Raw genomic sequence first — 12,038 nt, 5'->3', positions numbered from 1 at the left:
TGAATGGTAGCGTATTTTACTGAATTTTGAGTACATTTTCTTTATATTGATATTTATATTACATTGACTATTGATCATAGTCCACCTTGTTCTCCAATTCAGCAGCATCATCAGTCACTTCAGTTTCAAAATGTAAGTTTCCACTGAAACTAATGCTAAGCTTTTGTGTAAATGTAATTCAGGAATTTATTCAGGGTTTATGGCTGTTTTGCACTAATAATAACAGGTATCAGGCACCCTTGAGTGTAAGTAGATTATTCTCCTTCATAAGAATGCTGTTTTGAAGAGATACATTAGGCTAATGCCTTTCACATTTAATGCATGACTGTTTGTTGCTCAGTGTCTGTCTCCTAATTTGCTGGACACGCTCCATAGTAATTGCTCCCTGTGGGTGATTAATTGCATAATTAATGTTAAATGAATCTGCTACCACCTACAGGCTTCTTGTCAGTCAATCTCTCTCTCTCTTTTGTCTTTAAACATTCATTTGTCCCTTCTTTTCTCAATTAAATTCTGTGCACGTCTAAGCTGTTTGATGGTGAAAATACACTAAACTTTGGAAAATAACTTCTGAAATGGGTTGTGCAATTTTACTCTAATGTGTTTGGATGTTGTTGTTTTTTTTATATTTTATTTTATGGAATGTATTAAAAATGTATTATGCATGTATTTACATAATATAGTACATGATAGTATGACATGGAAGTATTAAACTTCATTGTGTAACTCATGTTTTTGTTACAAACATGTTTGGCACTTTAAAGTATGTGACTTGCTGACAATAAGACTTGGCATGGTGGACAAAAAAAAAAAAAAAAATCGATAAATTTACACTGAAATCTCAAATTAAGTAAATTAAATAGTAAATTAACTAGAAAAACACCAGCTCATTAGTGGTAATGCAGCCTAAGGATCATTAGAGTTTACATTTCTAATAGAGTTAGTTGATCATGAATTCACTGGGTTCTTTTTCTCATTGTTGTTACACTTTTTAAAGCCCAGCAGAAGATGCCTTGTGTGTGATGAAATAGTACAGATGGTTTAGCTATATGACATTTTATTCATTAATTGGTGGACATCTGTTATTTTCTCTGGTATTAAATTTATAATGTATTTATAATAGGAGAAATGATGTAGTCATGTGTGTTATCATAACTGCAGGCCTCACATGCTTCGTTTCTGACCACATGAGCATTACATCATATGTATTTTCCAGCTTAACCCCCGGCAGTTCTCATCAAAATGATAGTTTAGTCTGGACTGAGAACAAACACTTTTTGCTTTCTCTTCCATAACAATCATGTATTAGTCCTTCTGAAGTGTATGATGGAAACTTTGAACATAGCTTTTATTTTACTTTTATGAAGACATTTTACAGCGCAGTGGTTCCAAAAAAAGTATTTTGAAAGCTTTAAGATAAAAAAAAAAATTATATATATATATAGTGACGGGGTGGAAGAATCACACGACAAGGAGAGCTCAAATAAATACCTTGGAGGGTGGATTTATTAGTGTAAGGCGTGCTGAGTGGAGTGTGAGTCGCTGAGGTGGTGCGGTGCTCTCCGTGTGTGATTTTCCCTCGGTGCGGTGAGTCCGGGCTGTGCTCGTGGCAGGGCTGGATCGGTCACACGCTGGTATCTGAAAGTCATCAAGAGATAGCACATTAGTTATCAGCCTCGAGGAGATCAATCTCCCCGTGTGTTCGCCTCCTGCGGCTTATATGGCCGCGGGCAAATGGGCCACAGGTGTCACCGATCCAGCCGTGATGAGCGAGTGCAGGTGTCTCGGTTCTGTCTCCAGGGCAACGCTGATGAGTGCTCGGGGCGCTCGTCACAATATATATATATATATATATATATGATTGTTAGCTCTGAAACAATTAAACAATAATTATACTGTTCAAAGTGATGATTGAAAGTAATTTAACATTGGTTATTAAATTTTAGTGGGTCATGTTGATAGTTAATGTGTTTATTTGAGGAGAACTGACTTCATGCATCCACTACCAGCTGATTAAAAGACACTGGGCAAAAAAGTTAATCCAAAATTTGAGTACTGATGACACTTTACTTTACTTTTGGAGGCTATTGTACAGTTATGTTTATTTCTGAGAGTGCTAGATGAAGAAAGATGGGTTAGATCAAGGGTAATAACTAGAGTTACGTAATGCATTGATTGTTTGAGGTCTTAAGGCTATGAAGTGATAATCAAACTCTGACATGTTATCCAACGAGTCTCCAATGTAATGCCTTTTTCATATTTCCATATCAGTTATAATGTGAGGTTCAAAGATCTGCATAATCTAGATTCAAAACAAACTTTAAAAGATAGTTTTACCAGAGCAGTATTTTCATATGTTTTTAAGAGCTGCTGAATGTTGATCTGTGTTATTTATAACACATATAATACAGTCATTATTAGCATGATGTATACACCAGTTACATCCAGTGTTATTTTAGAGATATTTGTACAGGTATAAAGTACTTTTTTGTTAAGTGATCCCTGATCTTAAAACTGATAACTTGTAATATATTCAGCATGGCTCAACACAAACAAAATACAATTGCTGAGACTATGAAACCTCAATTTAGAGGTGTGTTATAATTTTCCAGATGATCAGACTTACAATTTCACCTGTAAGTAAATGTAAACTTACTGTACATTAAAGTACAGACCAAACTGACAATTTGACTTGGGCTAGTAAGTGACCACCCAGAACATCCTATCAGCTACATACTGAATTAGTTTCCTCATAAGAAAAATTACCATTTTTAGGTTTATTGTATCCAGCGTGGCTTCAATTTCAAATTCTTTCTCAGTTTCATAAATCGCTGTTTTATAAATTCTCTGTTTCACAAATAACAAAACAAGACATACACATTTAGTAATTTTTTCAAATTGCATATTGAAATAAAACTGTTCCACCTAACCATTAGTCCTCTTGTACTTGACCTCCCAGACACCTCCTCCGCATCAGAAGATGAAGGTTCGCTGCGCCGGCAGGGACGGATCGCCTCCTCGTCTCCATACCAGGCACATCCTAGCGTAGAGCACTGGTTTAACAGAGTCATTCAGGGCTCCTCCACCTCATCGTCCGCATCCTCCACCTCCTCCCACCCCGGAGGAAGACCCCATCACACCACAAACACCACCTCTGCTTCAGCCGCAACCGTACTGGCCGACCTCATGGCTCACACACAGCTAGGTCAGTACTCACCACTCCAACTAACCTTATGGCCTATATTTCAAGTCTTCTGAAGCCATGCAATATATTTAATGTGAGATAAAGTTAAATAATGACTTTAACACAAAGCTGTCATATGAATTCAGCAGCCAGGATATTGTTCTAAAATGTTTTGTTCTATTCCTTTTTTTACGTTCTGTGGAAAAGAGAAAGTCTTACAGGATTGGAATGATGTGGGTAAATTATGATAGGCTTTTAATCTCTGGGTGTACTGTTCCTTTAAATTAGATTAACCAGCATTTCTTCCCTGATCAACCTACACTACAGTTTAAAAGTTTGGGGTAGGAAAGATTGTTTGTTTGTTTTTAAAAGAAATTAATACTTTTATTCAGAAAGCACACATTATATTGCTAAAAAGTGACAGATATCACAGTATAACATTTCTAGAAAAATAGTAAGCAACATAACAGTTGTCAACATTGATTATAATAATGTTTCTTGAGCAGCAAATCAGTATATTAAAATGATTTCTAAATGATCATGTGACGCTGAAGACTTGAGTAATGATGCTGAAAATTCAGCTTTGCATCACTACAATAAATGGCATTTTAAAATATATTCATCTAGATAACAGTTATTTTAAATTGTAATAATATATTTCACAATATTGCTGTGTTTTACTGTACTTCTGATCAAATAAATGCAGCCTTGGTACGCATGAAATACTTTTAAAAACATTAAAAATCTTCCCGTTCTCAAACTTCTGAACAGTAGTGGACTAAACAAGTGAACTTTGCTGTTGAACAGCTTGGCTACTTTATGTGGATCCACTAGCTACCCTGTTGAAAAAAAACAGCACATGCTGCTTAAGTTTGTTTTGAAGCGTGGCTGCTGGTTTGAGCTGGTTTAATCAGGTCCTTAGCTGGTCATGAGCTGGTTTAAGCTGGTCAAGTGCTGGTCCTGAGCAGGAGCTAGTTGCTAAGGACCATCTCAGGACCAGCACATGACCAGCTAAGGACCAGCTCATGACCAGCTAAGGACCAGATTAAACCAGCTCAAACCAGCAGCCATGCTTCAAAACAAACTTAAGCATTTGCTGTTTTTTTCAACAGTGTAGACCAGCACCAAAAAAAAAAATTAAAAATTTGTGCTGGTCTTTATAGCTGGGTGGTTGGAGTTGTGTACTGATCTCAGTCCTGGAGCTCTGATTCTGACAACCCTGTCTTACTCCTAAGTGCAAAATCATCAGCGGGCTTTGCAATGTTTCTGTTACAGCTCAGTGCCTTAAAACAAAAGAACAGATCTTACGTTCATCTCTATAGTTGCCTATTTGTGCATGACATGCTTACACACTGCTAATGTTTATAGCACAGGGAGCACTTTACTGCTCTGCTGCTCACGGCGATGATAAAATCATGGTTCTTAATGTCCTTGCTGCATGCTTGCATGGTACATGGTTTTTTTTTTCCCGCTGTACTGGCATATCTTTAGGATCCTGAAGCCAATCTGTGCAGATAAAGCCAGCATTGACCTTGTTATTTTGACAGGCAAACAAAAGATCTGAGCAGGTTCCAGTACTGCTGTAAAATAATAATTTTTTGGCAACCTTCGCTGTTAATGAATCCTGTTAAAGGAACATCTCATGCAGTACATACCCTTGTATCGTTCCAAGCTTATATGATGTTTGTATTATTGTGAAACAAAAAAAAAGAGATATTTTGAAGAATGTTCCTGCTGCTGTGTCCAATACAATAAAAGTAAATGGAGATCAAACTCTAAATATGACAAAAAGCACCATGAAAGTATATAAAAGTAGTCCACGTAACTATGTTTATTCTTTAACTCAATACAGGGTTATGTTCCAACACTAAAAAAATTGCATCATTTTTAAAGTAAAAGACTGTAAAAATGCTACAGTAAAAACCGGTCAATTGCTTAATTGTAATTTCTGTTACTCTATACAGTGAAAAACTGTAATACTTTCTCTGGGATATGTAATTTTACAGTAAATTCTGTTTAATATATATTTTTTTGGGAGTGAAAAAATAGCTGTACACTGACATTCCCAGAATTATCAGTTTGACAGTTGACATTTAATGGCTTTTCATTTAACTTAACTTGAACGTACTTAACTTGAACATTGAACATTACATTTCAATGACATCGTGCAACTTCTATATATTAATATTTACCTCAGCTTCTGGAAAATTTCTGCTTGTGATGAGCTTTAATTCAACTTTGTCTTTAGCACTTTATAGTTCAGTGGCAGTATATTATGTAAAAAAATCTAATAAATAATGAATAATTATAAAATAAAATAATAAATAATAAAAATGAGTTTCATAATTTGCTGTATTACCATTATTTATGTTAATTAAATATTAAACCCTTATTAAAACCCTTATTAAAAATTAAACCCTTTTTACCATAAATGTAAAGCTTAACATGTTGCTTCCATTTTTTGTAATTTTGCTTTTACAGCAAAGGTTTGACGACCACAGCTGCCTTTTTTTATACTTTTAAATGTCTTCTGAAATCATACAGTTTGTTTTGTGTGAGGAACAGACTGACCTCAAACCTCATTCATGTTTGTAAATTTTAAAGATTGCAGAGTCAAATTGACTACTTTTATGGTGTTTTTTTGCTTGGTTTTGATCTTGACAGCCCCTCATCGCTGTTTGCTTTCAATGTATAAACTGGAACAGAATAAAAACTCTTATTTTATATAAGTTTTGAATAGCATGAGCATGAGTAACACCATAACTGCTGAACACATTCACTTTACTCAGCTGCTCTGCTCTTTATAGAGTTCTTCTAATAAACATTTGCATTCCCCTTATCTGTCATTTTCTCTCGTCTCCTCCTCTTTCTTTCACCCTCTTTTTCTGCCTTACTGCCCTTCGAGCTGGCCCTGAGCACTGACTGTAAATAACCTCAGATTTCACAGTGTCAGAGCCGCTCTGTGGGTCCACTGTTCTAAAGCAATCTGCCAGACAAACCCAGCTGTAAGAGGGAAGATTAAATGCCAAACAGCTGCTTGTTGGTTAATAGTGTGGAAATCAGTTGTATATAAAAGACTATAAAGCTCTTCTGTTGAACGTTTAGAATAAGATGGACAGTAATCATCACATGGAATAAGGAAGAGAGATGAATTATTGCAAACGGTCTTAACTAGATGTAAAGCAATCAGAACATATTTAATGTTTAATTAAATAATTAATTAGAGTTGAATTTTGGACCAATGAGATTTTATGGCAGGCAAATCCTGTGCAGCTTCTTAAACATATGATCAATTTTATAATTTCTCATGGGTTTGATCACAGAACAGTCCACCATGTATTATCATACTTTGACCTCCACTCACCTTTGACCTTTGGCACCTCATGACAGACAACCACAGTGCACCCCCAGATGTGACAGGCCTGTCGGAGCGCTCGGTGCATGCGGAGCGTCCGCAGGTGGCATCAGTGCGAGGGCTTCCACGCGGATACACACACACCAGCGTCATGGAGACCGCCGATGGTGAGTCCCCTAAAGCTCCAGCCTGCTGTCACCACGACAGCAGAGCATCTTCCTTTCTCACACGTCTCTTTCCTGTAAGAAAGAGGGAATATCATGTCATCTCTCCACAGAACTCTCAACACTGCTGCATCCAGAAGTTCAAACTATCTGATTTATGTTTATGTTTAGCGATTGAGACTCAAAGCTAAAAATCCTTAGCACACATAAATATAAAGTTGACTTATCCAACATTCTGGATCTTTTTTTTTTTTTTCTTTTTTTTTCGTTGCTATTGAAAAAAAGAGTAGGATATTTTTGCCTGTTTTTTGTATATTTCTGCTTGTTCAAGCCAGATAGTATCATGTCATTAGCATGCTCTTTTTTGTAGGAATAGTTCAATATAAAAGGAAAATTCTGTCATCATTTACTCTTTCAAATTTACTTTTCCACACATTCACAATAATACAAAAAAAGTTTGTTTGCAATTTCTTTTTCTTCTACGGTGTTGTGAACTTTGCTTTAAGCTGATTAGCAAAACTGATTAGCAGTTCTTGTATGTATTGTGAACACGCCAGGTTTAAATGCGTGGAAGCATAACTGACCCTTCACAGGGAGTTTGATTGACAGTTATGATCTGGCCAACCATAATGCCAAATCCGCCATTTTTGTCCGACAAACAAATCAGACAGGAGAGTAGATTAACGGTGGATTTAAACTTTAAAATGGTGTGTATTGACGTCTCTCCGCGGTTGAAATACGTCTGATGTTCATTCATGTTTATTTTGTGCGTTAACTAGTAAATATGAAAAGATGATTGGTTCACGTGCCACTTGAACTGAGACGCTACAGCAATCTGTCACGACACATTAAAGATCCACAAAACGGTATTTATTGTTTGAATTTCTATAAAAATTCCTAAATTTAAAAGCTGAGACTTTGTTTCATACCTAAAGTAACCTGCTATGTCTTGTCTGTTGGCTTGTTGTCAGTTTCCTCTGCGATGTATTTTTCACTGCGTGAGAACATGATGTGTAGTGTGAGAGTGGCATTGTTTGTCGGACATAGCGGCATTAACTAAGGGGGGAGGGGGTCTTTGCGAAGGGTGTGAATTGAGATGAAAAGTAACTTTTTTTCTCACATGAAGCTCTCATTTGGCTTTAGAATGCTCAAAATATGCTTTGTGAGATGTATGAACTTATTGTGCTTTTTTGTCACACTTTCACTGTATGTCTTTTATGTTCTACTAAGGGAAAACTCATAAACTTTTTGAGTGAGATTAGGGTATATAGATAATGACTCATCAACTTTAATTTTTAGGTGTACTGTCCCTTTAAGACATAGAGCTGAACATTAAAACTATACATCAGGTTCAAGATTAACCTGCTTTCTTTGCTGTGGTGTATTGGTTCTTGGATGTATGTTTAGTTATGGTTAAACACAACAAAACTCTCCGGGTTGCTCACGTAACCTCAGTTTCCTGAGATAAGGGAATGAGCGTTGCGTCGTAATTTTTTATTGATGACTGCTAATGGGGAAACTCCTGTTTACTCTGTTACTGAAGCCTGAATTGTTAACGTTTGTGTAGCTGCACAAACCATTGGCGCTCGAGCCTACTAGAAGGGGCAGAGCCGACTGCTACAACAGTTGGCCCAGCGCGCCATTTCATCAGAATCAACGACTGAAGCGATAGTCATCGATTCGAGTGCAGTTATAGCACGGCCAGTTACACAACGCTCGTTCCCTTATCTCAGGGAACTCCCGTTGCGTCGTAATTTTTTATTGATGACTGCTAATGGGGAACGCATCCAGTAGCGCCGTGTTCTAAGCAGAAGCAGAACTAAGCCTGCTCCGCGAGCTCAGCTCAGGCACTCTCAGAGTGGGCCTCGTGAGTCCAAGCTATAAAGAGACACGAGAAGTATCTGGGGTCTGCTTGCCATAAGCCTTACCCGCCCAAAGGGAGAAAGTAGCAATAAGCAGATAGCATCTACTATCCAGTGCGATAGTCTTACTTTGTGACCGGCAGCCATTTAGAGCGGCCTCCAAAGCACACAAGGACCTGCTCTGTTTGTCTAAAAGACTTAGAACGCTCAAAGTACACTCGTAGTGCCCAGACTGGGCACAACAAGTTAGGTCCCTGTTCACCATCCACAAAGGGGAGGGCTAGAAGGGAGATAACCTGGGCTCTAAACGGAGTTGAGAGCACCTTCGGTACATAGCCTCTGCTCGGCCGAAGAACGAACTTACAGTCGTTGGGTCCAAACTCAAGACAGGAAGCACTGACAGACAGGGCTTGCAAGTCACCTACTCGCTTGACGGACCCTAGGGCCAAAAGCAAAGCGGTTTTGAGAGTCATGATCCTTAAGCCGGCTGTTGAAGAGGCTCAAAGGGAGGACCCTTGAGGACCCCCAGGACTATGGACAAGTCCCAAGTTGGCATAGTCTTAGGGCGAGGAGGATTCAACCGCCGAGCGCCTCTAAGGAACTTAATGACCAAGTCAATTCTGCCAATAGTCCGGCCAGCCTCGAGAGAATGATTCGCCGCGATGGCTGCCACATAGACCTTGAGCGTGGAAGGGGTGTGCCCCTTATCCAGCAGCTCTTGCAGAAGGGTTAGCACGTGGGACACATCACATGAAACCGTATCCTAGTTACGTGCTGAACACCAGTCACTGAAGACTGACCACTTGAGGGCGTAGAGGCGTCGTGTAGATGGAGCTCTAGCCTCTTAAATGGTATTAGCGACTCTCGCTGGAAGTTGACTAGACTCCCGCCGAGCGGCCAGACGTGAAGGCTCCACAGTTCCGGCTGGGGATGCCAAATCTTGCCCTGCGCTTGCAAGAGAAGCTCTCTCCTCAGTGGCCTTGATCACGGTGATGCAGAAAGCAGCTGGATCATCTCTGGGAGCCAGGCTTGGTTCCTCCAGACGGGGGCCACGAGGAGGAGAGAGCATTTTATTTCCCTCATTCGCCTGATAACCTGGGGTAGCAGGGCGATCGGAGGGAAGGCATACAGACGGGTGTTGGGCCAATCGTGGGCCAGAGCATCCCGCTGCTTTGAAAAATAAGTTGGGCAGTGACAGTTGTCTCCGGAGGCGAAGGGGTCGACCTCTGCCTTGCCGAAAACTGACCAAATCATCCGAACCATCTCGGAATGTAGATTCCATTCCCCTGGAGCTACATTGTTCTTTGACAACATATCTGCTCCTTGGTTCAGCCTGCCCGGCACATGAACCGCTTGTAGTGAGAGGAGTTCTGTTTGTACCCAAAGCAGGAGACGTCGAGTCATCCTGTGAAGGGGACATGACCTGCTGCCAGGAAGGTCTTTAGGGCCGGACAAACAGCCATCATTTCGAGGCAGTTGATATGCAGACATCGCTTGTGGGTCGACCAGGAGCCGTACGCCAGGTTGCCCTCGTACAGAGCACTCCAGCCAGAGCTGGAGGCATCTGTCGTGATCACCTTCCTTCTGGAGGTCGTCCCCAACTGTACGCCTGATTGAAACAGGTGAGGAGCTATCCAAGGGGCCACAGCTTTCAGGCAGCGATGGGTTACCTTGACAGAAGCGCGGCCCAGGCACCATGCACGGGACGAAACGCGGGCTTTAAGTCAATATTGAAGGGGCCGACTGTGTAGCAGGCCCAGGGGAATAACTATGACGCAAATTCCCTGCACGAGCCACACTCGCGGCATTTGCAAAAACGTAGCAGAGAATTGCACAGGAATTGCTCTTACCAGGATAGCCGCAGGGGAAGGCTTCTAGCTTCTTCCGCTGCCGGAGGCTTTTTCTACGGCGTGAGCTGCAGGTTGTACTTCAGCTTCGGCTTCTTAATTGCAGAGTCAGCGAAGAGATGGTCTCGTCGCTGAAGGAGAAGATTCTGATGAAATGGCGCGCTGGGCCGACTCCTGTAGCAGTCGGCTCCGCCCCTTTCTGGCGGGCTCGAGCGCCATTGGTTTGTGCAGCTACACAAACGTTAACAATTCAGGCTTCAGTAACAGAGTAAACAGAAGTTTCCCCATTAGCAGTTGTCAATAAAAAATTATGACGCAACGGGAGTTCCCTTTCGATAGGGAACTAAAAGCAACAAAAATAATTAGATTCCCCCCCCCCCCCCCCCCCCCCAGACAGAAAGTCTGTTATGCTCAGTTTGAGTCACCGCAGCTCTGTAAAAGCAGCATGCTGTCATGAACATGCGTGTTTATTCACGTTTTCTCTTCTTCAGGCACTGACAGGGGAGATGGGGAGGCCACGGATGGTATTTATACACGTTTATTTCAATCTGCCCCTCCTCCTGGTGTCTCTGTGCATCTGTCTCAGCTGTGACCTCTGTGTTAAACGCTGTCTGCTTAACTTGTCCACTATGTCATTTTTGGAAATTATTATCATAAGAAAAGTATTTCCTCCTAATGTGTCTCTTTGTCTTTTTAATGTCGTTTAAGTATTCCTTCAAGGTCTTTTCGCAGCATTTATTTATAGATTTTGCATTATAAGAAGATACAACACAATTGTCTAGAAATATCTGGGACTAAGAATATTTTAGATGTGTTTGTGTTGATTCTTGTGAAAGATAAAGTACATGTTTGCATACTTTTAAAGAGTACTTATTACGGAAAAGAACATACTTAAGTGTGAAATGAATGTAATGTTTTTGGATGCTTAATTTCATGTTAATTCCAATTAAATTAAAAATGTTATAGTCTAAATTTATATAAAACACACTTAAGTATAACTTAAGTACATCTGGCAAGCATTTATTGTACACTTCAAATACTTAAATGTTATTTCTATTGGAACTTGTAGTCATGTATTTAAATATATTCGTAATTACACATTTTGTAATGATGGAGTTAAAATTTAGTACTTTTTTAATATATTAACCTTGAATGTAATATTTAATACTGAACATGCTACAGTTAATATTATAATCAAGTACTTTACATGTGCTTTAGTATGTTAGTCAACACATCAAAATAAGTGTACTTTAAAGCACGACAGAAGATAAAACAGAATTATTTCAATGTACTTTAAAACTTTTCATTTGACATTATTAAGGGTGTTAATTATTAAGGTTTTTTTTTCATTATCTTATATTATCTGCAAGTGCAGTTGTTGTTTTTTTATATAATTTGGACTGAAATGGAAATGGTTAAGTGCACTTCTTTTTCACAAGGGAAAGTTTGTATTTAAGTAAATGTGTGAAGAGGTAATTAGACAAATGGTCCTTGCTTTTAACAATTAGATTATGCTATGCTCCATGATTTTTGTTACTTTTTTATATGATATGCACTCTACAAAAGATTATGGAAGCATATGTGTAGCTAAATTCAATTTGAAATGTAATATGCAAAATGGCAATG

General features: G+C 39.3%; 1 protein-coding gene across 2 annotated transcripts in view; it reads left to right on the top strand.

Annotated features, from left to right (window-relative positions):
- The window catches only part of LOC306877056 (disco-interacting protein 2 homolog A-like), a gene marked incomplete at both ends in the record, with an annotated part of 138,625 nt that overhangs the window by 101,963 nt on the left and 24,624 nt on the right, over positions 1–12,038 (top strand). The window contains 3 exons of one of the 2 annotated variants that reach the window (XM_079428581.1): positions 2,960–3,205; positions 6,575–6,706; positions 10,904–10,936. In XM_079428581.1, coding sequence (XP_079284707.1) covers positions 2,960–3,205; positions 6,575–6,706; positions 10,904–10,936 — 411 coding nt within the window. The remainder of the gene's footprint in view (positions 1–2,959; positions 3,206–6,574; positions 6,707–10,903; positions 10,937–12,038) is intronic. The other variant, XM_079428582.1, reaches the window with a different exon arrangement.

This window comes from Barbus barbus (genome assembly GCF_936440315.1).
Source record: "Barbus barbus genome assembly, chromosome: 11".
Classification (NCBI taxonomy): domain Eukaryota; kingdom Metazoa; phylum Chordata; class Actinopteri; order Cypriniformes; family Cyprinidae; genus Barbus; species Barbus barbus.
Note: the sequence above shows the minus strand (reverse complement) of the source record. Positions and strands in the feature narration are given on the sequence as shown.